The 27422-nt window shown below is 45.8% G+C and overlaps 1 protein-coding gene across 1 annotated transcript in view; it reads left to right on the forward strand.

The window, feature by feature from the left end:
• The window catches only part of LAMA3 (laminin subunit alpha 3), a 264171-nt gene extending 237718 nt beyond the window's left edge, over positions 1-26453 (forward strand). The window contains exons 64-75 of the mRNA XM_055129258.1: positions 499-639; positions 3406-3545; positions 4923-5054; positions 6033-6186; positions 9803-9957; positions 13825-14008; positions 16721-16861; positions 19747-19906; positions 20239-20369; positions 23897-23990; positions 25083-25202; positions 25950-26453. Of these exons, the coding sequence (XP_054985233.1) occupies positions 499-639; positions 3406-3545; positions 4923-5054; positions 6033-6186; positions 9803-9957; positions 13825-14008; positions 16721-16861; positions 19747-19906; positions 20239-20369; positions 23897-23990; positions 25083-25202; positions 25950-26095 (1698 nt within the window). The 3' untranslated portion in view covers positions 26096-26453. The remainder of the gene's footprint in view (positions 1-498; positions 640-3405; positions 3546-4922; positions 5055-6032; positions 6187-9802; positions 9958-13824; positions 14009-16720; positions 16862-19746; positions 19907-20238; positions 20370-23896; positions 23991-25082; positions 25203-25949) is intronic.
• The last annotated feature ends 969 nt before the right edge of the window (positions 26454-27422 follow it).

The following is a 27422-nucleotide window of genomic DNA, read 5'->3' on the forward strand; positions in this document are numbered from 1 at the left end:
GTTCTCAAGTATCCCTCCCTCCACTCCCACCCCATCCTATCCCCTGTCTCTATGGCAGACAATTTCCTTCTTACTCTCTCTCTCTACTTTGGGACATTTTAATCTGCAATAAAGATACTGAGAAGCCATCATATTTAGTCCTTTGTCTACTTTCAGCACATATCTCCTTCCTGAGTGATCCCTCCAATCATCGTTGACTTAGTGATCCCTTCTCTATCCCAGCTGCCTTCTTCGCCAGCTCATTGCTCCAACCATGGAGAAATCTTCCTGGCCCTTGTCTTTACTGTCCTTGAGTGTTAGGCTCATATTATGTTATTTTATATTCCACAAATGAGTGCAATCACTCTATGGCTGCCCCTCTCTTTCTGACTTCTGAGGCTACTTGAATCTGTTGAGGTGAATGGGCACAGGGTGAAGTACCAGATTACAGCCATGAGGTATTATTGCAGATCACAACCATGAACAATGCCAGGTGTTTATTCCATGTTTGTGTTGCAGCTCGTGCGATCTGCCTCATTCTCCAGGGGAGGCCAACTGAGTTTCACCAATCTGGACTACCCATTGCCCAACTACTACCAGGCCTCCTTCGGATTTCAGACCTTTCAACCCAGTGGCGTTTTGTTAAATCACCAAACAAGGGTACGTCTGAACCATTGCATAAATGTTAAGCGTGATTTAAGCTGGACTCAAAGTTTGATGCCAAAAACAATAGAGATATTTCAGAGGTGAATTTATTGGGCACTTATCAGCACATGGTAAACAGAACAGTATATTATTCCAGTGGTGGAAAATTTCTCACCCTCCTAAAGTAGGCCCTTAAGGAAGTCACGTTTAGAGAGTACATTATAGTTTATAGAATTGAATTTGTCTATATTTATAGCAGCAGTAACTAGTTTGACAATATTTATATCTGGTGACTGGGAGAAATTAAGTTCATTTTCTCCCTTTTTTTGTACATCAGAGCCACAAAAATTCCCTTTAGTAAGAAAATATATTCACTATAACTTGAGAGCATTTGGTTAACATGGTTCTGTAAGCATAGAAGTCAAATAATGCTATAAATTCTCTTGTGGAATGAATGAGGTTTTAAAACAGACATACCACACTGTCATTCCCAAGTCTATTCCTTTATTTTTTAACATTTTTATTGAATAACTGTGAGATAGACACTTACAAAGCTGTTTATAATTAATTTTCAGTCATATAATATTCCAACACCCATCCCTCCACCAGTGTACAATTCCCAGCACCAGTTTCTCTTTCATCAACCCCCACCCCCCACCCCCCAGCCTAGTCCATGGCAAGTGCTTTTCTTCTTTCTGTCTCTGTCTCTCTTCTTCTTTCTTTCTTTCTTTCTTTCTTTCTTTCTTTCTTTCTTTCTTTCTTTCTTTCTTTCTTTCTTTCTTTCTTTCTTTCTTTCTTTCTTTCTTTCTTTCTTTCTTTCTTTCTTCCTCTCTCTCTCTTTCTTTCTTTCTTTCTTTCTTTCTTTCTTTCTTTCTTTCTTTCTTTCTTTCTTTCTTTCTTTCTTTCTCTCTCTTTCTTTCTCTCTCTCTCCTTTTGGGCATTGTGGTTTTCATTATTGATGCTGGAAGGTTATTAGATAATGAATGGGTATCAATATCTTTTTACCTACTTTCAATATTCAGTTCTTGTCCAGCATGATCATTCCTGCTGTTATTGTCATACTGATTTCTTCTCTATTTTATCTATCCTCTACCCCACACACACTTGTGGTTGATCCCAACCATTGACCAGTCCTCTTTGCCTCTATTTTCCCCGGCCATAGATATTAGTCTCCTACTTTGTATTTTTTATACCACAAATGAATGCAGACACTCTGTATCTGTCCCTCTCCTTCTGCCGAGTCTATTCCTTTAGGGCTGTCTGCACTAGAAGCATCTCCTAGCTGCTGAACGAAGGGGCAGCGGCTGCATGAGAGCACCTCTCCTTTCTGGATGTGACTGCTCATTGGCTGTTAGTGCTCTATTCTTTAACGATTAAGCCCGATGAAGCACATGTCAACATTCCATTTATGAGAGCGACTCTTCTGTCAAAGCAGACTGTGTTGACCTAACTCTTGACACTCAACACTGTTTCCTCTGCCAAGTGTAAAGAGACACTTGATACAAAATGGTCAAAAGCAGACAAAAGAATTGGCTGTGCAAAAAGATGCCACCAACTCCAGACAGTGGTGAACTCTTGAGAGGTCGAACATCTCCCTCAACTCCTCTGTGAGCTAGCTGAGTCATACCAATGAGCGTTCTCCTGTCTGGGTGACAATGCTACCAAATGGAAAAAATCAGTTCAACTAAAATAAAGGAGTCTACAGTCAAGAAATTCAAATGGCCGAAAGGCACATGAAAAAGTGCTCTTCATCATTAATCATCAGGGAGATGATTTTGATCTCAAAATACCAATGGAATATCATCTCAAACCACAGAGATTGGCACACATCCAAAAGTACAAAAGCAACCAGTGTTGGTGCGGATGTGGGGAGAAAGGGACTCTCCTTTATTGTTGATAGGAATGCCAACTTATCCAGCCTTTTTGGAAAATAATATGGACATTTTTTTAAAAACTAGAAATTGAGCTCCTATTTGACCCAGCAATATCACTTCAAGGAATATACCCTGGGGATCCAAAAACACACGGCAGAAACACCATCTGCACTCCTATGTTCATTGCAGCAGTATAATCTGTTTTTTATAATTTACCAAGAAATTTAATTATTCATGTATTTAGACCCATAAAATGCTCTTGATAAATTCATCAGTGTTAAAGTAATTTGCCACAGATATTCATGTCCATGGGCTGGAGCGATAGCACAGTGGTAGGGCGTTCGCCTTGCATGTGGCCGACCTGGATTCGATTCCTCCACCCCTCTCGGAGAGTCCGGCAAGCTACCAACAGTATCCCACCCGCACGGCAGAGCCTGGCAAGCTACCCATGGCATATTTGATATGCCAAAAACAGTAACAAGTCTCACAATGGAGACGTTACTGGTGCCCGCTCGAGCAAATCGATGAGCAATGGGATGACAGTGATACAGTGATTCATGTTCATAAACATGGAATCAAGATATTCAAATTCATGGGACCAGAGAGGTAGTACAGCAGGAGGGTGATTGCCTTGCATGCGATTGACCAAAGTTCCATCCCTGGTATCCCATATGGTCCCATGAGCACTGCCAGGCATAATTCTTAAGTGCAGAGTTAGGAGTAATCCCTGAGCATCTCTGGGTGTGGTCTCAAGGCAGAAATAAGATATACAAATACAATTTTTGGATCAAAAGAGCAAGAAAATATGATAGAAAGGAAATACATTTTGATTGTGAGGTCGTAATTGACTCATGAACTGTAGACATGAATGTCTTGCATTGACAGGTCTCTCATTTGCTTGTTTCAGTCGAGTAGTCTGCAGGTCACCTTGGAAGACGGTCACATCGAGCTGAGCACCAGAGACAGCAGCAGCCCACTTCTCAAATCTCCGCAGACCTACATGGATGGGCTGTTGCACTATGTGACTGTGATCAGCGACAACTCTGGGTGAGTCGGCTGGCTCTTTACTCTGTTTAATGGAATTTTTCTCAAGTCTTTTGAAAAAACGTTTGGTTTTGGTGCTGATGCTGTTTTACAAGTCTTGGCCTTCTTTCTGTTTCCTTTTCAAGTTCGGAATGAAAATATAATTGTGTGTGCAGTTGGATAGATGACTAAATTTAAGTGAATTTAAAATATAGTTATCACTACGCAGCAATGAGAAGGAAATTAGACACGTGATCAAAATAATGTAGACAAACCTCACTACAGAATGCTGAGTGAAATAAGTCTCATGATGGAGAAGATTTCAGGGGCTGACCCTGTTATAGCGGGAAGGGTGCTTGCCTTGCCCAGAGCCAACCAAAATTTGAGCATCAGCATTAAATATAGTCCCTTAAGCCCTTTCAGGAGAGACCCCTGAGTGCAAAGCCATGAGTAAGCCCTGAGCCACTGTAAAATGTGCCCTCTCCCCAACACACACACACACACACACACACACATTTTTTAAAAAAAGACATGTGAGTCCAGAGAAATAATACAGGGAAATACAGGGATTCAGGCATGTGCTTTGCATATGCCCAATCCTGGTTCAATCCTGGGTACTACATATAGACCCGTAAGCTCCACCGGGAGTGATTCTTGAGCACAAAGCCAGGAGTAAGCCCTGAACAACATCAAGGATTGTCCAAAAACCAAATATAAACAAACCCAAAAAAAGGGGCTTCAGTTCCTCTGATTTCATTTACACAAAGTTCAAAAGCTGGGAAAATGAGGCTGTTCCTCAGAATTTCGTCAAGTGGAGGAGAAATAAGAGGTGGATTCAGTGGAGTCACTCAAGGGGAGGAAGCTAAAGGTGGCAAGGGAACCCAGGATAAAGCTCCTGGGGTGCCAGCAGGCTCTGCTTCTTTCAGTGATGCAGCTTTGTTAGGTGTGGGTCCAGTTACACGGCACAAACCACAGAGCCACACACTTGAAATATCCTGAGCTAAAATATATTGCACATGGAGCCACAGGGTAAAGCGCAACTGCCAAGGGTGTGTGCAAAAGACCCCGGTCCAAAGCCTGCACTCCCTGTCAGTGCTGGGTGACCCTTCTGGGTCCCACCGCCACAGGCCTGTACAGCTCCATGCCCTCAGGCCCTCACTCACACACCCACTCCCAGTTGGCTGAGTACCCAGATCCTTCAAGTCCCTCTTGGGAACAATCCTCTGCCTGCCTATAAAGAGAAGAAAACATAAAAGAACGGAAAGGCACTTTCAAAGCTAGTCTGTCTGCCAGGTTGTGTAGTTCAGAGGCACTGAGTCTGAGGAGAGAGTAGAAGCTGGCCACAGGGGAAGCCCCTCTGACCCGTGGTTCTCACGGCTGTGTCACTTCCTCCTCTTCCAGGCTCCGGCTTCTCATTGACGACCAGCCCCTGAAAAGCAGCCAAAGGCTTCAGGGCTTCTCCAACTCCCTGCAGTCCCTGCGTCTGGGCGGGAGTGACTTTGAGGGGTGCATCAGCAACGTCTTGATCCAGAGGTGCGTGTCCTTTCTTGGGGGGGAAGGGGCAGCCTGTCCAGACAGAGGGTGTTACACTGGTCAGGTTCATGGAGGATGCCTTGACCCCTGGGCTTCAGGGGGCGCCCACACCACCCATGTACCCAGCATCCTCTCTGAGGTGGCACTCATTAACTGCCACCACTCAGGACATGTATGTCCTGCTGCCCTGGTGGCAAGAGGATTAATGAAGTCAGCGTTCAGACACTGGCCCTGGCATCTTGTCTCCGAATCAAGACTGTGCCATGGTATTGCATTGGCTCTTTCCAGTTTTAAAGACCAAGGATGTGTGTACATGGAGAGAGGCAGGGCCAGGAGACAGGAGAACCACAGCCAACATGACTTTTTCTGGAGGAAACTGAGTCTAGGGCTGTCATGCCAATGCTTCAGTGCTCTTTTCTGCAAGCTCATAGGTAAAACCCTCCCCAAAGCAGAGCAAGGTCCCCATCTGGCTGTGAGCCTCGGTCAGCCTAAGTGACCATCCAGACTCAGCAACAGTCATGAGATAAAGCAGCCTTGTAAGACTTTTCTACTCAGACGAGTAAGAAATCAACTCAGTCAACATTATCATAGATTATTCAGTGCCCGTGTCTCTCCTCTCTGCATATTCCATTTCTGTATATCCCTGCGACACCCATTCCAAAGAAAGTATCTATATATTTGGATTTAGTGATAGCCCTGATTATTCGGGCGTGGTTGGTGCTGGTGTTTTATGGAATGCCGCTCTAGTGCTGGGGCTTCAGGGGATGCTGATAAGAATATGCTGTTCATAGAATATTCTAGTTGGCAATGCGCTCCTCCTCCTCTAGATAGAGTGCTGGGCAGGAGATGGAAACCTCCACAGAGAGCAGGACTCAGAACGGGCATCTTTAAAACCCCTCGTCTTCCTCTGTGGTCTGCTGACACTGAGGACGGCACTGACACAAAGTGACAGCACTTCCTTTCCTGCTTTCTGCCCAGGTTGTCACAGAATCCCACTGTTTTAGATTTTGTCAGTAAATCTACCAAGAGAGAGGTGTCACTGGGAGGCTGTGATTTAAACAAACCGCCTTTCCTGATGCTGCTCAAAGGTTCAACAAAGTTTTCCAAGGCCAAGACATTCAACAGAGACCAGGTAAGTATCGAAACCTTACACTGGGCTTTGCTGCCCCATGGGGGACTGTCTGGGAGAAAATCCGCCTAGAAGGAGTTAAACCCAGGGGCAGGGGGAGGGAGGCTGGTGCGAGATCACGGGGTCCCATGGTGGTCTATGCCCCTGTGACATGGAGTTGCTGGGTCAGCAGTAGTTGGAGTACTCCAAAATGTCAGAGCCATTCTCTTTCTAACTTTTGATTCTGTATCTTGCTGAAAGCTTGGTCATTTTTTGCAGCCAGGGAACAAGTAGAACCTAACTTGTGATTCTAGTATCTGTAGCTGTCTTCTTGTCTGATAATTCAGCCCAAGGGTATGGTGGTTGACCCCAGGATGAGGGGTGAGAGGGGCTTCCCCTCGTCTTGCGTCTCCTGACCAGATCATCATCCCCATCGATCTTGACCTTGGTAGCGCACAAGGAACTCCTGGCTTTAAATTTTGAATTCAGGTTGCATTCTCACGAATTAAGTCAGATGCTCTTAAGTGGGTGGGTCCAGGGAGCAGTGGTTTATATGGGTCTCCAGGGGATTCTAAAGCACCAAGAGGGGTTGACAGTAGATGCAGCTCCTTATTGGGGGGAGTGGAAGCATCTTAACAAATTGAACACAGAGTTCAGACTGAAGGAATCTGGGAGTGAAAGTCATGGTTGAGGACGAAGGAATGATTTGCACTACCTGAGTCAGCAGAGTGACCTCCTTTGCCTGAAGTCACAGTGAATGTGGTTCATGGATGTGCTGGTGTCAGACTAAGTTCGTTAAGTGGTTGTCTTACTAAGTCCGCAGTGACCGTGTGAGATAAGAACTGTTACTAGTCACAGCTTACAGAGCAGAGTGTCTGTGGTTTGGAAAGGTCACTGCTGTGTCCAAACTCTGGCAACTGGAAGTAGAGTATACGGTAAACCTAGAGCCAGAATCCAGGTGCTCTTCTCAATACCCCATTTTCCATGGCTGCTCTCTTCCAGGCAAGTTCCTAAGTTCAACAGAATCACGTGCATTAATTCTGTCTCCCAAATCCCGGTAGTAGGGCAGAGCACAAAACTCCTGGTATGTACAAAGAGTGGGAGTCAGGCTTACTGAGCTTGCCTTTGGCTTCAGGACTTAACAAGATGTGTCCTCTCAATGATTTAACCCCTCAAACAATGATTTATCTCTCTTCATGCATCTGTTTTCTGCAAAATAAGTGGATCCAAGCAAGAGCTCCTGGTGGTGGTGTAAGGGTGAAAGGAGAGAATAAACACAGATTTTAGGAAAGTGCCCAGTACCCAGAAAGCAAACAGCAGCTACTGGGACTTATTATTCACCCAGCTAGGCTCATGCCTGCTGCACGGGGTGCTGCAGAAATTGCCCACCTGAGAGCTGCTGCTTTTTTTCTGGAGGAGATGATGCCTGACGGGGTGGGAAGAACAGCTGGGTGGAGAGGGGAGCTAGTTCACTGCACAGCAGAAGCCTATCCTGAGCAGGACGTAGCTGCACCTGAAACCGTGCAGATGCAAGACACGGTTTCCTCTTTGATCTGCACACATCTTCATTCTCTTTCTTTCAGTCCTCATCACCCCCATCTGAGGGCAGGATAAAATGCAGCCCAGGTCAGGAAATGGATCCTCAGTGAGGTCAAAGACCACCTGACAAGGGGCACCTGTCAGTCACTGGTGGGGCTGGAAGGATGTGCCCCTGGAATCCTGTGTGGCCTTTAGAATCCTGGAAAGCTTGGGGAGTGGGGGGGAGGAGGGAGAGAGGGGAGATTGGAGTGAGTAAGGGGGGCTCACGCCCTGAAGCCAGCCCCAACAAGCCTCTATGACCTGATAGGGGGTTGCCCCTCTGCTCCAGTCAACATGAAGTTGCTGGAACAACTGCTTAAAGCTGCGTCAACGTTACTAAATGCAGGGGAGGGCAATCCCTGCAAAGATGTAGCTTGGAAATTGAGCACTTGCCTTGCATCCGTGAAGCGCCAGGCTTGGCCCTGGAACTGCCCCTCGTTGCTTAGAGTGCTGTGAGACCCCTGATTTGGCAGAATGTTTCAGTTTAGTGAAGTTGTGTTGAGGAGGAGGCTACATGGCAGGGGTTACAGGGGTACAGGTGCGAGCTCAGGGCTCCTCGCACAGGGGTGAAAGGGGCGAGCTGATGTGTGAAAGGTAGGGGAGGCCATGTCTGTGATAAGCAAGACCTGGGTCTGGGTGCTAGGACAGAAGGACCTGGAAGAAGGTGCAGGAAGATTTGACAATGAGAAGAGCCCATGAAAACTGTCCGTCTCACTCTTCCCACTCTTAACACACACAGGAGAATTTTTCAGGAAGGAGGGAGTCGCAGGCAGGAAGCTCCAGTGGGTTCGGGTTTAGGCGTGATTTTAAGCAGCTCACTGAGCTTTCTGAACAATTGCGCTCAACCATCTGCCAGCCCAGAATGTTTTCAGTCCCAGGCTGAGCCTTCAGTCAGCAGTTACGAATCAAAGCCAGTCTTGAAGGACTGTGAATTTGTTAGGAAGCCTATTCCTCCAAGCTCCAGAAAACTGAACTGAGATACAGTTAAGTTGCATAATGCCTAAAATGAGAGAGGGAGAGAGAGAGAGAGAGAGAGAGAGAGAGAGAGAGAGAGAGAGAGAGAGAGAGAGAGACCTGCCACAGAAGCAGGCTGGGATAGAGGGTGGCTTGAAGGGGTGGGAGGGAGACTGGAGGCACAGTTGCTGGATAATTGCACTGGTGGAGAAACGCAATAATGAACAATTTTGTCATGCTCTATCTCACGGTGATTCAATGAAAGAAGAAAAAAAGAAAACTTAACTGCAACCTGCTTCAAGAGTCCAAGCCCCTGTCCCACATGTATGTAGTAACAGATGGTTCTGGGCTGGCAGGGCTTGAGGTCTGGCCCATCTGCTGGTTCTGGGACACCCACCCCTGCCCGGTGTTACACAGACCACGGTCCCAGCTCTGCCACTTTCCCTCTAGAAGGAAGGGCCTTCCCCAGGCTGTGGGCTCTGAAGGCTCATAGGCCAGGCCAGGATGACCAACCCAGAACAGAGCGAATCCACGCCCTGAACTCTGGTGAAAAGAGACCCCTGCAGAGCGCTGTGCCCCTGGGGGAGATTTGGCACATTATCAAAATCTGGGGTCTGTAGGAAAGAAAAAGAGGGCAAGCGCTAGGGAGACTCATGTTCCCCTCGTGCCCACCGTTTTCCTGTTCATGCTCTCTACTGATGGTGGGTGGATCTTGTGGAGAAGCCCACCCGACGGCAGACTTCTGCGAGGGGTCAGCAGTAGAGACGGACTGTGTGCGCGTCCCACACCTTCTCTTCCCTGCCATCTTCCATTCAGTTCCCCGTGGCAGAAGGCCAGCTAGTGGCCCCGGGGACATGTGAGTTGGGCCTCCGTGCAGGCTTGCGTGCCCCTGGCCATGGACTGGCTCTCTCAGACATAGCCATTCTATGTCGGGGGGGGGGGGGTGGGGTGGGAAGTAACGTGCATCCTCCACAAGGATGAAGCCCTCTCTATTGGCTTCATTTCTTTGGAGGGAAAGTGAAGAGCAAGCTGGGCACTTAGCCAGAGTGGCCGCCTGCCTTCCCCTGACAATTGGCTGTCCTGATTTCGCTTCTCTCCCCTCCTGCAGCTATTACAGGACATGCCAGTGGCCACCCCGAGGAGAAGAGCAGTGATGTGGAGAGAAGCTCAGACCTGCCCATCATCTCCTGGGGCCCTCAGATTTGGGGACAGCCCCACCAGTCACATGCGGTTCACACTGCCCCCGGAGCTGCAGACCCCCAGGTAGGGATGCATCTCCCTACTCCGCGCCAGCTCCCAGCCCTGCTCTGCAGTACCTCGTGGGCATGATATGCTGCCCGCTCCCTCCTGCCTCAGCTCCCCCACCCTTGTGAAGAGAGGTCCAGGCCTGCCCAGGCAGCGCTGCAGATAGTGTGCCCCCAGCACGCTCCTGCCCAGGGCTGCCAGAACAGTCAGCTCAGCGCCAGCTGAGGATGGATGGAGTTCTGAAAACGAGGCCGATCGTTCTCTCCAAAGCTGCTCCTGTTTCTGTGATCAATCAGCTCTCTCCTCTTGTGCCCTATACTTAGAGGAAATCATTTTTTAGGAATATTCTGAACTGGATAGATCATTTTATTTTACTTTGTGTTCTGTTTTGAGCCATACCCAGTGGTGCTCAGGGCTTACTTATGGTTCTGTGATCACCGCTGGAGGGGCTCGGAGGACTATATGGGCTGCCGGAGATCAGATCCAAGTTGACCACGTGCAAGGCAAATGCCCTGCCTGCTGTACTATAGCTCTGCCCCGCGGTAGATCATTTAGGGGGAAATCATTCTTTTAGGGTGACTCCACACTGCATAGGTCATCTCCGAATCCATTTGGACTTTGTGTGCCAACAAGTAGCATCTCTTGGAGGGTCTGGGGGAGTGGTGGCCAAGCTCTTAGGTGAGCTTCCAGGTGTTTTGAAGGAGTCATCAATTCAAAGGTGCCCGTGTTTTCTTTCTGCAGAGATGACACTGCCCAGGGGTCCAAAAGACCTGACTTGAAGGCCTGGGTTCAAGTCCTCTGGGAGACGGCTGTAAGGATAAGAGTAGTATGCAAGAAAAAGGACTTAGAGTAGGGGGCGTCTAGCTGGGAGAGGTTTGAGGAAAGAAAGGGGTAGGAAGGAGGTGAGGAGGGCCTCAGCGAAACCCCAAGGGAGGCAGACTGCAGGGACCTCCCTGCCAACAACCACCACCTGGAAGGTTTCGTGTTGGGTATATCAGGCAAGACCCAGGGCTGGAAGCTGCAGCATGCAGCAGTGGATTCAAGGATGTGGCAGGGGGCCTCAGGGTCCACTGGACCAGTGAAGCAGGTCCTCTTTTATTGGGGATCCCCCAAGTGATGCGCAGTGATTCTCAGTTGAGTGATTCTCAACCAACCAGGACTGAGGTGGAGCGTCAGGCCTGAGGATGCGGCACTGGGGTCCTGCAGAGCTGCAGGCCACACCCAGCAGGGCTCAGAGTTGCTCCCAGCTGTGAGGTGGGGAATCGCTCCTGGGTGCAGCTCTCTCCCCAAACCTGAACAGTAAACAGTAGGGGTCCTTCTCTGGGTTTTTGTAGCCCCAGAATTTTATTTCACTTTAATTGGGGGTGGGGGAGAGGTGGTAGCTACAGCTGACAGCGCTGAGGGCTTGCCACTGACTCTGCCCAGAGACCACTCTAGCAGTGCCCAGGGGACATTATACAGTGCTGGAGATTAAACCTGAGTCAGCCATGGGAAACAGCTTAATGCTGAACTAACTCTCCAGCTCCGAAAAGTACAGTTTTTAATGGGAAAGTAAAACTACCCAATCATTAGTAAATATAGTTTTTTTTTTAAATAAAAGAAAATACAAAAAAAAGTTTAATAGTATCTTGTATACCTCCTGTAAACATGGGAGAAACCTGGTAATAAATATAATTTTAGGCCACACATAATTTTGGGCAGGGTTCAGGGGCGACACTCGGCAGTGCTGGGGGAGCACACAGTGCCAGGCTTGACCAGGGGGTTCCTGCACACTCTCCAGCCCTTTGAACCATCTCTTCAGCCCCAGTAAACATCATGTTTAATTAAGTTTTATTTTATTTTTTAAACTCTCCTTTAAAATATCTCTATCTTGGCTCTTGGATGAATGTGTAAGTGAATTTTCATGCTCTGTCATACCCACTTAAACACCAGCAAGGAAGGGGTGTAGCTACACTATCACATGCTCAGATGTGAATTTCCTGTTGCCTTTATGGGGGGGCGGGGGGAATGGGAGAAGGGTGGAGGGGGGTTAGCCAGCTAGCCTTTTCTGAAAGAAATTTGTTGCTTTAGGAAATAATTCTGGAAAGCAAATGTCAAGTCTGATCGCCAAGCCCACATATGTACTTTAATTCTGCAACAAATTCTGATACCCTCCTTAATTAGCTATCCCAGATTCTAGAAAGCCATAGAAAACCAATTCATAGTCACACACACACACACACACACACACACACATGTACCCAGAGAAATATTGAGCAGTGTCACCATCTGGATGGTTTAATTTAACAAATACAGATTTCCTTTTCATTTTGAGGAATGTTACCCTCAAGGAAATTTACTAATCTGTAGAATTAAAGTGCATCTCCGTGTTTAATCAGTCTCACGATATTAAGAAGCAAAGAGAAGAAACTAATTTTTCCTTTCCACTTCTGATTTTGTCTCCAAATTTTCCAGTTACTATTTAATTCAATGCAGTAACTGTTTCTTGAGTGCTTGCTGTCTACTGGGCACTGGGAGTACAACTTTGGCAAGGATAGGCCAGTTCCTGTCTTCTGTTTGATATGCATTTTGATGCAAACCACAAGGAGAATGTGATGGTTCCCTTGTCTTCACCTTTTCCCACTGCACTTTCAGGCACCCCTCTCTGTGTGCACGTGCACCATAAATAATGCAGAAAGTGTAGCATCTGTCATTGCATTCCCAGCACATATTACACACTCAGTAAATAATTGTTTGGTTGCTGGATAAATAGAAGGAATGTTGATTTAATAATGGATAGATGGATAAATGGATGGGTGGCTGAATGGATAAATTTATGGATGGATGAATAAATGGATTCATGGATATATGGATATGTGCATGGATGGATATATGGTTGTGTGGATGGATATATAGATGGGTGAATGGATGAATGGATATATGGATGGATGGATGGATGGATGGATGGATGGATGGATGGATATATGGAGGAAGGGAGGGATGGAAGGTGTAAGCTTTCAGATAAAGTGAAGCTTGCTTAGTCCAAAGTGCATAGAATAATCAGTAACTCTTTGAATCAATGTTTGCCTTCACTTCCTGCTTTTACTGCAAGATTCTTGTCCAATTATTGTTCCAACATAGGTGGGATGTTAGAGTCCTAAAAAAGTAAAGGTGTAGGAGGTGGAATCTATATTTCTGTGCCTCTGTGTTAAGGCTGTCTTGCAGAAATCAAATGCTTACTTAATGCTTAATTCAAATTCTTTTTTTTTAATTCTTGTCATTCAAATTGTCCCCCATCTTCCCACAATTTCCCTTAGATACAAAACAGAATGTATGTTCACTGGGTTTAAGAAGTAAAAGCCTTCATGAAATAAGTCAGTCACAAAAAGGCAAATACTGTATGATTCCACTTAGATGAGGCACTTAGAGAAATCAGATTTATAGAGATGGAAAATAGCATGATGGTTCCAGGGGCTTTGGAGGTGCCAAAATGGAGTGTTCAATTGGGTAAGGAGCTTCACCTTTGTAAGTTGAAAGACTTCTGGGAAGTGGCTGTATGATTAGGAATATACCATCTGGTTAAGATGGTACCAGTACTGCTCATGTCACCTTGTTGTCTGTTACTGCGTCATCTTCCTGCCTGCCGTGCTCTGGTTCTTCTCCCACTAGTAAGTTGGCCACAGAGCATGCTTGCCTTCTCTGGCTCAGTATGGAGATTATACGAAAGAACTTTCAACACCCGCATATGTTCGAACTCCCCAGAGAAATGGGTCATTAATCAAAACTCACCCTTATTTATTTGTTGAATAAAGGGGGTTCATCACCTTCCTTCCCAACACTCGAAGTTCCAGAAACATGTTCCTCATCTCCCCGTTTCCTTCTTTGTCTCTTGCCTTCTTTCCATAGGTGGCAGTTTGCTGTGGATGTGCAGACAGTGTCCCCCAGAGGACTCGTTTTCTCCACAGGCACCGCAGATGCCCACGTGGCTCTCTATCTCTCGAAAGGACGTCTGGTCTTTGCACGGGGAACTGATGGGAAAAGGCTGAGGCTCAAGAGCAAAGAGAGGTGCAACGATGGGAAGTGGCACACGGTAAGTTGGAGAAGATGGAGAACCGGAAGGGTAGCACAGAGGCTAAGGTGGCTGCCTTGCACGCAGCCGACCCTGGTTCAATCCCTGGCACTGCTCATGGTTCCACGAGCTTTTCTAGGAATAACACCTGAGCACAGAGCTAGAAGTAAATTCCGAGCACCACCTGCCCTCCCCCCTCCCCCCAAAAAAAAATGAATGGAGAAGATGGAGACACTGTATCTTCCAGAAGAAGAATGGACAGGTCTCGAAGTCCCCAACATGATGGGCTTCACTGATGAGGGTACTGTCCTAACTGCCATCCCAATGCCACATCAGCTGCCCTCACTGCTGCCCCTGGCCTCTCCATAATTGCCCGGTGCTGCCCCGTGCCTTTTACCTGTTTTGACTGCTATTTTTAGGACCAGTTTCCTCCTGAGGATGATTTTCTCGTGTCTGGCTTGGATGTTGTGTCCTTAGCTCACTTGGAAAGAAATACAACTTGGAGCCAAAAGGAATTTTTTTTCTGATGAGGGAACTAGAACTCAGATTATATTCAGTCATTCAGGCTATTTAATGAGCTGTCAAACTGGAGCTGAAATACAAAACTTAGCCAGTGTAACGGCAGATGCTGGTCAGAACTTTGAGCAAAGGCTGAAACAAGACTGAAAAGTGGCTCGGGAAGGAGTCAGATAAGTGGGGGTCATGAAGGAAAATCTTCTCTAGGTGAAGTCGAACAAAGTGCTCAGGGGAGAGGGAACAGCGACCTCTAGGAGTAGAGGTAGGTGAGCTAAGAGAGTAGAAAAAATAAGGGGCTCCGAGAGTGATGCGCCCAGATCATGAAGGCTTTGAAGGCCTGTCTCAGTCTCTGGGTTTTAGTCTTAGTGACTCTGAAGTTTTCTGGGAGTCATACTCAGAAAGAACTGCATGGACAGACTTATACTTTCTTTTTTTAATAATTTATTTATTTTTTAATTAGTGAGGTACAGTGAGGGTACAGTTACAGATTCACACATTTTTGTACTAGTTTTTCCCCATCCCTCCATCAGTGTCCATTCTCCACCACTTATGAACCCAGTATCTCTCCCACCCCCTATCCCATCCCCCCCAACCCTGCTCTGCCTCTGTGGCAGAGCATTCCAATTTGTTCTCTCTCTCTCCTTTTGGGTGTCATGGTTCACAATAGGGGTATTGAGTGGCCATCATGTACAGTCTCTAGTCTACTTTCAGCGTGCATCTCCCTCCCCGCTCAGGATTTCCAATCACATTTTACTTGGTGTTCCCTTCTCTATCTGGGATGACTTTCCCCCAGCGTGTGAGGCTAGCTTCCAAGCCATGGAGCCAACCTTCTGGTATTATATACTACTATTCTTGGGTTTTAGTTTCCTACTCTGCCATTTTATATTCCACAGATGAGTGCAATCTTTCTATGTCTGTCCCTCTCTTTCTGGCTCATTTCACTTAGCATGATACTTTCCATGTCGATCCACTTATATGCAAAGTTCATGACTTCATTTTTTCTAACAGCTGCATAGTATTTCATTGTATAGATGTACCAAAGTTTCTTTAACCAGTCATCTGTTCTTGGGCACTCGGGTTTTTTTCAGATTCTGGCTATTGTAAACAGTGCCACGATGAACATATAGAGACTTACACTTTCAAAGCTCTCTTTAGTCAAAGAGACTAGAAGAGGGTAAGAATTGAAGCAGAGAAACCAGGTGAATGTCTTGCCTTGGGTTCAAGGTCCCCAGGTGAGGTGGATGGAGGGCAGAACCAGGACGATATGGCAAGCTGTGGAGTGTAAGTGAAAGAGGAACCAGTACTGTGGTCTTTGTTAGGCACCAGCAACTGACCAGGAGTGGGGCTTTTCCTGAGACTGGAAATAAGGAGAGCAGATAGGCTGTAGGACAGTTCTGAGCTGGGGACCAGTAGGAGTTCTGTTTAGATTGTCCTACAACCACGTATTTTCAGAGATTAGAATTTCAATCCCCTGAGTCTCAGACCGTAGAGAGCAGACATCATCCTCTAACTATAATCTGGAGGATATAAATTGGAAAGTTACTAGCCATGAGATAGCAGATGACATTAGGGCCCAGGATCCCAACTTCAATTTCTATTTGTTTTGTTTGGATTTGGAGGTCACATTTGACTGTGCTCTCCTGACTCTGTGCTCATGGATCATTCTTGGTGGTGATTGGAGTAGCATTTGGGGTGCTGGGGATCGAATCTGGGCTCGTGGTGTACAAGGGAAGTGTCTTACCTGCTGCATTCTCTCTCTGACCCCAAGGGATTCCGTCCTTAAGTAAAGAGTTTTATAGCACTTGTTTTCCTTAGTAAAAGGCGCTACTCGGTGTCCCAAGCCTTCCTCTGGGAGACCGCCTTAGCTCTACACAGTGATTCCTCACCCTTTGTTGTTGGGGGCGGGGCTGTATTTTGTTAGTTATTCCCCTGAGTCTTCAGTTGCTTATCTTTTGTTTAAATTCACAGACTAACTATACCTTTTAATTAATTTAGTTTTCCAACTTTTTGTCAGTTTACTTTTCAGCTCTGTCTGTTCAGTGTCTAACATAATCTCATAAAATGGTGCTGATGGTGAAAATCCTAGGGGAAAAAAATCTTTTGTTACTTTTTAAGGCCATTTGAAGGAACAGAAAGACATTGGATTTCAATGTCCTGAGATCACTAGGATAGCACACCAAGGGGAAGAAGCTGGTGAATTTATTCTCTCCATTCAAGGTGGTGTTTGGGCAAGATGGACTCAAAGGGCTCTTGGTTGTGGATGGACTGAAGACCCGGGAGGGAAGTTTCCCTGGAAATTCCACTGTTGGCCTCAGCTCATCAATTTACCTGGGATCACCTCCTTCAGGGAAGCTAAAGGTAAATGATCATGCTTCAATTTGCAGATAAACAATTATTTTTCTTTACCTTATAATCATAATTATATAAGATATTCAACAATATCAAAATACTCCTCTTACAAGAATGTAAACATAGATTTGGGGTCAGAGGCAGAGAGTTTTGATAAAGTTTTTCAAACTTCATCATTTGTACAGCTCTCACCCTTTTTGTTATATTTGGGTATTTATTTAATAGCCTAGGCTGGAGCGATAGCACAGCGGGTAGGGCATTTGCCTTGCATGTGGCCAACCTGGGTTTGATTCCTCTGCCCCTCTCAGAGAGCCAGGCAAGGTACCGAGAGTATCCTGTTCGCACAGCAGAGCCTGGCAAGCTACCCATGGCATATTCGATATGCCAAAAACAGTAACAAGTCTCACAATGGAGATGTTACTGGTGCCCGCTTGAGCAAATTTATAAGCAACGGGATGACAGTGATAGTGACAGTATTTAATAGTCAATCAGTTACTTTTTAATTAAGATTTGTTTGGAACAGATCTTTTCCCCTTTCTTAGAAATGGAAATGTAATACCCTTTACTATAAAGAGTAAGTAGCCATATAAATAAATACATAAAAATTAAAGTGTTAATGACCTACACTTTCTTGCTTTGGGGGAAAGGAGAGTGGCAAGTGGTCAAGTATAGTGCTTTTAGACAGGGTGCCATGTGGTCCCTTGTTGGTCCCCAGATATTCCAAGGGGTTCACATGTGAAAATTGTGTGAATGAAGCTGAGCAGTATGAGGCTAGCATGTAGGACAGAGGCCACTGGAGGGAAATGAGACTAAAAAAGGGACACAAATGGGAAAGATTGATAAATTATATTAAATTAATTCATATTGTATAAGAGGTGTTTATTTATCCCCAAGCTGTAGGGGTGTGTCCCATCCATGACTGGGCTCTGAGTGGCCACCCCTGCCACTCCCTCCTCTCATTGTGGACACCACTATAGCTCCGCCTACTTACACCAGACATGCTCACCAGCTCTCGAGGCCTTTCCCTTAACTGTTGGATGGTCTTTGCTGTCAGCAGAGGAGGAAGAGCCACGACTGAAATCTGGGCCAGAAAAGGATGCAATGAAAGCAGGTCATTGCCACCAGCCTCGATTGCAGCTGGTCAGAGTGACTCACCCTTGGCTAGGGGACTCTGGGGCGACCCAGGCTGCTCACTAGAGTTTTCTACTGAGGTTTGGGCAAAAATCCCAGAGCATTATTTTGCTCTCTTACAGAAAATAACGTTCTTTAGTTACAGATATATACTTCATATAATACATTTAAAATAATATTTATTTTATGTTATATCATTTCAAATCATAAATTTCATGTGGCATTGTGTGTGTGTGCCTGTAACAGTAATCACTGATGAGGACCCTTGATGTCAGTGTTAGTTTTTCTGTGCTTATCTCCCTGCCACAGAAACCAGCATTATGTAGCCATTAAAGTGCACCACTTGATTGAGGGTTTTTTTCTGCCCCATGTCCCAGCTACCCCCAGCAGTGCTTGGCAGGACCATGTGGTGCCTAGGATGGGACTCAGCTTTCTCAAGTGCAAGGCCTTGCTTCAGCCCTCTGAGTTAGCTCTCTGGGCCCTGAATAATAAACCTTATCTTTAGACCTGTGTTCATCACAGTCAACATCCTACTATCAGGAATGATCCGTAGCAACTCACTTGCAACTTCCTTTACAATCTGAGGTTCCCTTTGCAGCCTTGCTTCAACCTGGATCATTTCAGTGGGCAACAAACCTCCAGCCAAATGCCGTCTGCCCCAGAATACCACTGTGGAGGTGCTACCCTGGATGGTGTCAGACACACTATGGAAGATGACAAATATTAAGCAACTAAAAGTTTTACTAGGAGAGGAATCCTTAGTTTTATCATTGACACCAATATAATATGCAAATTTAATAAGTTCTCTAATCATTAAATTGTGTATCTGCCATATCGGACTCCAAATTCCTAAAAGCATTTGTTTTAGAAGGGAGTTCATAGAGATTTTAGTTGATGATACTTTTGAGAACGTTTTAGGAAATTTTTGTTTGAGGGCCTTACTCAGCACTGTCCAGAGGCTATTCCTGGCTCTGTGCTCAGGAGTGACCCCTGGCAGTACTTGGGGGTCGCTTTGCAGTGCCAAGGACAGAATCAGGGTCAACAGAAGCAGCTGCGTGTAGGTGCTTTACCTCCCGTACCATCTCCTTTCAGTTGGAGACCACAGGCCACTGTGCTCAGGGGTAACTCCTGGCAGAGTTTCAGGGGCTGTATGTGGTTTTCCCAGAACTCCTGAAGCCCCTGAGGCCTGCCCTGGGCCCTAGATGAGACACCCCCATTTCAGGAGCTTCAGGCGGGCCCAAGACCCCATGTACACTCCCTGGGGTTGTACTCCACGCCTTGACTTAATGACAATGCCAAGAGTTGATGGGGTGCAATGAACCAAACAAGGTAGGGAGCTTTGTTGACACTTTCTTATTTGGGGAAGGTTTCAGCCTCTTTTTTCAGTCAGCCACCTGCATTAAGTGATCACAGAGGAAACTCTTAAGAAGTGGATTTTACCCGCAAAGAGACAGAGAGATCTGTGAGCTATGTGTGGAACTTGACCATGGCAGTTCTGCTTGGGGCCAGGTCTCCCCCTGTTCTTCAGCAGTCACTAGTGCCCCCCCCCCCACGGCATTGTTATGGTGGACCTGCAGACCGTGGCCACCCACCAGATAGCGGTCCAGGTCCTCTTGGCACTGCGGGTAGGGAACCATCAGGCCCAAATGACTCCTTGAAGCAGGAAGGACCAGGTCTCCCCCTTGTCCTCATGCCTTTGCCTGGCTTCAGCTTCAGTGCTGGGGTTGCAGGTGCCAACGTTCACCATCTTTCCTTGTTTGCAGGGCCTCCCCGCAATCAGCTTTGTGGGATGCCTGAAGAACTTTCAACTCAATCTGCAACCCCTGGGTAGCCCTTCTGCAAGCGTGGGGGTGTCTCCCTGCTTCGACGGCTCTGTGGAGAAAGGCATTTATTTCTCCCAGGAAGGAGGCCTTGTGGTCCTAGGTAAGAAGCAGCTGAGAGCTGTCTGTGTCTTGTGGGCTTTCCCAGAGTGGGCACTACCACCCCCTGGGGGTGCCAGAATGACTTGTGGGGGGCACAGGAGGGAGGGATTGTAGTGACCTCAGTGTAGTCAGCACTTTCTGTCTGTGCCTCACAGAAGGGATATTTCTGGAAGGGATACAGAGTCCTTTTTTTTCCTTCCTGAAAATGGGGTGGATATTGAGTTCAGGAACCTTTGTTTGATGTTGGAAGAACATACATCTTCTCCACATCCCCACCCCCCATGATGATGTTTAACTGCTTGGCTCTTGGTTCTTCTTCTCTCTTTTTGAAAGCTAACCCGGTGTCCCTGGGACCAGAATTTAAGCTTGTCTTCAGTATTCGCCCAAGAAGTCTTACTGGAATCCTCATACTCATCGGGACCGAGACAGGGAAGCACCTGTGTGTGTATATGGAGTCAGGGAAGGTGAGTAGAAGCCGATACCTGGGCAGTGGGCAGGGGTTTACACAAGGGCTGAGTCTACCGTGGGGGTCAGGGCAGGTGACATGATGGCAGGGAGGAGTTTATGTATTCCAGAGGCCCCAGTGCTGGACTTGCCTACTTATTTCCTCTAGCAAGAAGTTTGTTCATTAGGGTTTCTGTTCTTCACCCTTAAAACTGGAAAATTGCAAATATGCTTGACTGTCTCCCCAGCTCCACCTCTGATTTATAGGTACCCTGGAAAATTATTTTATCTCTTTTAAATTTGGTTTCCTTATCTTTAAAATGTGGGCAATCCTGAGCCGGGGCAATAGCACAGCAGGTAAATCATTGCCTGTACATGGTCTACCTGGGTTCAATTACCCAGTGTCCCTGATGGTCTCCCCAAGCTCCTCCCTGAAGACCCAGGAGTAAACCCCGAGCAAAGTTGGGTAGGACCCAAAGGCCAGAAAATGAAAGAAAAAGAAAACATTGAATGTGGATGATCCTTCTTAGATACCTGGCTTTTGTCAAGATGGTAGAAGCAGCCATAGGACCCCCCATCCTGCCATGTGCTCTATTTCCCTTCTTCCCCTCTATCCCTGTCACATCTGTATGCTCAGGGTACACCTCTATGCATGGAGAAGATCCCCTGTCAGCTGTCTATACCTGTGTCCTGGACCCTGTGTCCACTAAATCAGTTCTACTTTCTCTCATTCTCCACTTTCACATCTCACTAGTCTTTCCACGGCCACGCAGCCTCCTCAGGGCCTCTTTGACTTCCCAGGTCTTGTTTAGTGGCTGCCTCTGTGGCTCCAGCCCAACCCTTACTCACACATGCAGCCAATTGTTTATCTTCCCCACCCATGCAGGCTTTCCTTCTCAAAACTTCTCTTTAAAACCAAATTCTTCTAGGAAACTTCCCTTCCTGAGGTCCCAAGACCAAGATGGTTACTGAATGCATTTCTTTTTCCTCACATCCTCCCCCAGTTTAGTAAGTGAGAAGATGGGAATCCCAGAAGAGAAAAAAAATGCCCAAAGCTTTGGCCGATGGGCAGCAAGCTGAGAATTCTGGCACCCTGAGAGAGGCTGGATTTTAAGGGGAGGGACTGCAGGGAGTGGTTCTCGATGAGAAACAATCACATACTCATGACATCAAATCAAGACCTGGTGACTTTTGTAACAGCAGTGACTTCGTTGCAGATCCATGGGTGGGTCTGGCTGTTTGGGGAAGGAGATGAGGGTAGGCAAATGTTGGCTTGCATGGGACGTTCATTTTCTATGCTCCAGGGAAAAGAGAGAAAGCCAGGGGTCATCGTCTCTTGCAGAGTTCTCACTTTTGCCTGATTTTAATGTTTATCATAGTTTAGGTAAGATGGTGGTTATAATAATGTTAATGTTTATAGTTTTGATGTACAAATCTACTGCACCTTCACCACCAACAAATGCCTGAGACCCTCCAGCAATGTCCCTATGCCACTTCTATTTCACTCATATGGTTGTAAGCACTGAATACATGTTTTTGTTTTGTCAGCACTCAATACTTGTCCCTTTTGCTTCTTCTATATACCACAAAGAATGATATCATCTGGTATTTGTCTTTTTCCCTCTGACTTGCTTTACTTAACATGATACCTTCTAGTTCTTCCCACATTGCAACAACCTGCGTGATTTTGTACATTCTATGACTAGATAGTATTCCACCATGCACCTATACCACAACTTTTATATGCATTCATCTATTGTTGTTTATCTGGGTTGTTTCCATATCCTGGCTATCTGTATACTTAGTTCTGCAATGAACATAGGTGTGCATACTTTTGAAGCAATGATTTGGAGGTAGATGCCAAGAAGTGGAATGGCTGGGCCAGAGGAAGATCTAGTCTTACTTTATTTAAAGAGTCTCCATATTATTTTCCACAGAGACTTAAGGGGTAGACAGCCCCACCAACAGTCAACAAAGTTTTCTTTTTCACTACATTCCTTCCAATACTGGGTGTTTCCAGTCCATTTGATATCTCCATTCCCCCTGGTCTGAGATGATGTCTGTTGCTGTTTTAATTTGCATTTCCCTGATAATAAGAATACTTTTTCATAAGCCATTTGGACATCCTTCCAGGGAAGTTCTATTCTATTCATATCCTCTTCCCATTTTTTTATGATTTTTTCTTATTGAACTTTGAGAATGCTTTATGTACCTTGGTTGTTATCCATCTATCTGATAGATGATGTGCAAATACTTCTTCCCATTCATAATAGGCATCCTTTTAAGGACTCTCATTTTTAGGCACAGCAATCAGTAAGGTCGCTCCCTTTGAGCATGTAGAGGCGGTACCTTTCTTGGAGCATACCCAGTATGGATTCATTCTCTGACATGCTTTATTTGCATATTAAGTCTCCAACCTACGTGTGAGTGTCAGTACTAAAATGAGAGGGAAGGTCTCAACCAATAGTACAGTGGATAGACCTGGCCTTGCCTTATACATAACCGATGCAGGTTCAATCCCCAATACGCCATAGGATCTCCCGAACCCACCAGGAGTAAGCCCTGAGCGTCGCTGGAGGTGGCCCCAAAGCAAACAAACAAATAAAATGAGAGGGAAAGTCAGTCAAGGGCCAGTATCAGGCTTCATCCCCGCACTAGAAGGTTCTTCATTCCTTTGGTAAAGTTCCTCTCCGGTGTCCTCCTCTCTGTCTGCCTCTCTCACACTTGCTGCCCTGAGAGACAACAAGCACAGAAGAGAGGGCTCTGTAGTGCGGGTGGGTAGCCTGGGGGCACGGGTCCTGACCACAGTCCCCATCCTGCTGAACATCCTCCTCCTCGGTTCACCTTCAGGAGCAGTAGGTTTAGGGTCAAGGGCACTTCTGGGCACCCTGCTGGCTCGGGCATTGTTTAGCTCAAACACTGCCTGAGAAGAAGCCTCTCTGTCTGTCTAGTGCAAATGAAATATAAATAATTTATAGACAGGCTTATTTTAGTCCTCTTATCTCACTCACCTTTGGCCAGCCCTTGGAGAATCCTGGCCCACGGAGCAGGATGCAGGATCCTTCACAATGCAATCAGCTTATTAAACTCCTTGAATGAGAACCCCTCCATAAAGTCAAGTGGTCATGGAATTATTATATTTGGCTGCCTCCTGCCACAACTGCAGGCCTATATTTGCCTTCCAAATATCACAGGTCCTTCTAAGCAGAGTCACGGTCACATATTAATAGCTCCGGAAGCTTCTCTGTGCTAATTGGTAGCCTCCCAGTCAAGCCTGACAGGGGCAGGCTTCGGGTTAGGAGGAAAGTGCTCATTTCCATTGGCAGCAGCCCAGACAGGACATGGGGTTTACAGTCCGCTGGCCCACAAGGGAGGCATCAGGTTCCTGCCAAGCATTGGGCCCTGAGTGACATCTGATGCTGGGGGAAATGCCTATAGCTGAGGGTTCCTGGGCTGTCACGGGGGTTGGATGGTTGGGGGAAAGAGAAGATGGCCAGGGAAGTTGGTTCCACCCTCCTTTCTAGAGGAAAATTCATGTGTGTTCCAGGTCATAGCCTCAGTGGAGAGTGAAGCAGGTGGCATTTCAACGTCAGTCACGCCAAAGCAATCTCTGTGTGATGGACAGTGGCACTCGGTGGCAGGTATGTCTGTTGGCCTGTTGCCCACCCACTCCTTTTCCATCAGGACTATTTCAGACACAGCCTCGTTTCATCATCCATTAACGACTCAGGCCAGTCTCCCAAATTAATGTCTTTTCATCTCTCTCCCAGAAAACTGAAAAACTTTGATTATTTTCTAGATAAAGCAACACTATAATTTAGAATTCGGCCCTAAAGTCGAAGAAAACAGAAACCAGTTCTGGGCTCCACCTTTGCATGTGTGACCTTGAGCCATCTACTTTATTGCTCTTGACCTTGTGTCTCCGCATCTGCACAAGGGAGGGAAAATAATGTGCATCTCCCAGGGCTGAGGAAATTAATTAAATGGGATATGGATTTAAATGAACTGGATTTTATGCATCCCATGTAAAGAGATTAATAGTGTATGCTGCATGGTAAGTTTTCAGTATTTGCTCTTACTATTTGCTCTTAATATTATTAAGATTCGTGGTTGGTTTTATTATAACAAATACTTAACATTAAAGCAAACCATTTAGACAGACTGCTGGGTGGAGAATAACCTTCCAAATTGAATTTTCTCTTTTATGGATAACAGACATTAGTTTGAAAATATATTAGCTAAAATACCTTTTGTGAGTATTTTTTCTGAGCTAACTTAAAACCCAATGCTATCTCAATTAGCCAAAATTGTTAATATAAGAGAAATTTTGTTTTGAGGGTGAAAAGTGACTGTTTTGGAGTCAGTTTTCCAAGAAGCAAAAAGCCTGTGGGATAAGCATGACTGGTAGAAAGAAGAGACCAGGACTTCAGTCCAGTTCATTCACCATATTCTAACCCACTCCATTGACTCCTCAGTGGTTGAGTCTTGTCTGAGAAACAGGAGGGATAATACTTGCCTTGCTGATTCACTGATGGGTTAAATTCAATCACATCTCTGGAAGCGCATAATCACCACCTGGCATTTAGAAACTAGTTCAGTTATGTCTTGGCTCCAGACTTCTGTGAATGGTACTCCTCTAGATCTGGTAGGAAGGAGTCCAGAGAAAGCCCGAAGTGACACACAAGTGTAGACATGCACACGTAGGAGTATTGTCCCTGGTCCTTTCCTTGCAGTCACCATAAAACAACACATCCTGCATCTGGAACTGGACTCAGACAACAGCTACACAGCGGGACGTCTTCCGTTCCCATCTACCAGCACTCAGGAGCCGTTGCACATCGGAGGTGTCCCAGGTAAGCTTGTCCACCTTTGGCTTTCACATATTTCCTCATGTCAACTTTTGCCTCTCCATCTTACCCTGGCAGTAAGCCTGCGGGTTATCAGCAGGGCAGCCACTGGCTGGCCAGTGAAGCCTGCACGTGGACTTGCTCACTGGCCAGCAGTGATCCCTGTCAGGGATAGTCCTGGCCCTATTATTTCTCTTTCCCCTTTTCCCAAGGCTCTAATTTATAAGTCTCCTGGAAGAGACTGCTTTAATGTAGCAGTCTGAGATAGGCCAGGAATCAGGAAAGGGGCAGAAAAACTGGTCTCTCCTCTCCACGCATCACATTTGATGGGTGCATTGTTAAGCGAGGTGACGCCAGGATGGGAGAATTGGACAGGTGATTGGAGGTGACAGTTTAGATGGAGACAAGTTCGACACTGGAATTTTATCTGGAAAGAGAATTGTCATTTCTCATAGTCTGGATGTTAATTCTGTAAGTCTTCAATGACATATAAGAGGCACTAGAATTTGTACTTATTCTCAGTGACTCAAGCTATAGAATTCCTTCTTTTGGAAAAGCTCAAGGGTTGCCTTTGTGCTGATTTATTACAGCAGGTGGCATGTCAGATGCCTGCTGGAGGAAAGAAAATGGCTGGATAAGATGGAACTCCGGGTCCCTTTATTTGAAAATAAATAAACCCATTTTTTTTTAAGTGAGGTGCATTCATTTGACAGCTTGAATTACCCATTGAATGCCTCTTCTTTGCTCTTTCAGCCAATTTGAAGACCCTGAAGATACCAGTGTGGAAATCATTTTTCGGCTGTCTGAAGAACATTCAAGTCAACCACACTCCTGTCCCTGTCACCGAGGCCCTGGAAGTCCAGGGAACTGTCAGTCTAAATGGCTGCCCTGACCACTGACGGGGACCTCCGGAAGAGCACGGGAGTTCACCTTCTCTGGCACTGATGTCTCAGGCACTCCCTCGCCCCACATAGCATCATTCTTGACTTAAGACACCATCCAGACAGGTTCCAATGAAAATCTGACTTCTAATTCCAACTACATCTAACCACCATTTTGGCATTCAGTGCTAGATATGTATTTTATATAAAAATTCCATTGCTTGAAGATGATGAACAAATTGTCACATGCTTTTGGTAATATTATTTTCCACTAAAAATTCAATGTCTTTTAAGGAACATTATTTTCCATTTATTAAAAATATATATTTAAAAGCACTTTAAAAATATGAAAGTTTTACATATGTCAAGGGTATATAATTTATGGGGTTAAATAAAATGCAATGTGCTCTTTATAATGTGTTTTTAGCCTAAAAATTAATGGGTTTGATGGTCGTTGTAATTATATTGATTCTTGTACTATTCAATGTCATACCTGCTCACTGTCACACCTGCTCCATATTTTCACCAAATAATATTTCAGCAAGGATGGGGGAGGTGGTATGTGTGGTCAGTGTTAGATTCACAGTTAGGTGCAAGAAGTAAGTTCTTCCCTGGACAAGGGGCAGTCAGATTGGGGATACACATTTATACCCATAAAATGGTAAGTAACAAACCCACTCAGTGAATTTATACTCCCATTTGACTTCCCATATAGGCAATCCATTATCAAGCAAATCTAGTTATGATCAATTTCGTGGAAACTCCCTGGTTGAGGTACTGGGATGTTTATGCATATCACAATCAAAGGTTGGAAAGGTGCACTACCAGAAGTCCAGGAGAATGAGGCCTTGTTTTTAGTTTTACTGACAAAATAATGAACCATGTATTAATTCAGCATTATTGTCCAGCACAGTCTCTGGATCAAAGAGCACTCCATAAGCATTTAAAAAGCATTTCTATGCAGGATGTTATCAGGAGAAAAATAACAAATAATTCCAAGACTTGAATATTACCATCCTCTCTGGTGTCCTGATACCAATGTGCCCTCCACCTCTGCAGCTGAACCACAGTCCCTTCAACTCAGGGCCCTTCTATGACCCTCCCCATGTAGTCCTATGGCTGTGTTTTCTAAGCTCCACCTCTGCAAACGGGGGCTATTCTCCTGGAATGGCAACAAGGTCTTCTTCTCATTAGGTATTCAACAGAAACTGGCTGGGAGAGCCTTACTTACAGAACCCTAAGTCACTGTTTTTTGGAAACACTTGCTGGTATCTGAGTGGAAACTGTACCAGGTGGGGATGCGCTTAGAGTGGAAGAGAATAGACCTTGTACATTGAGGCCCTGG

This window comes from Sorex araneus, chromosome 2 (assembly GCF_027595985.1).
Source record: "Sorex araneus isolate mSorAra2 chromosome 2, mSorAra2.pri, whole genome shotgun sequence".
Taxonomy (NCBI): Eukaryota; Metazoa; Chordata; class Mammalia; order Eulipotyphla; family Soricidae; genus Sorex; species Sorex araneus.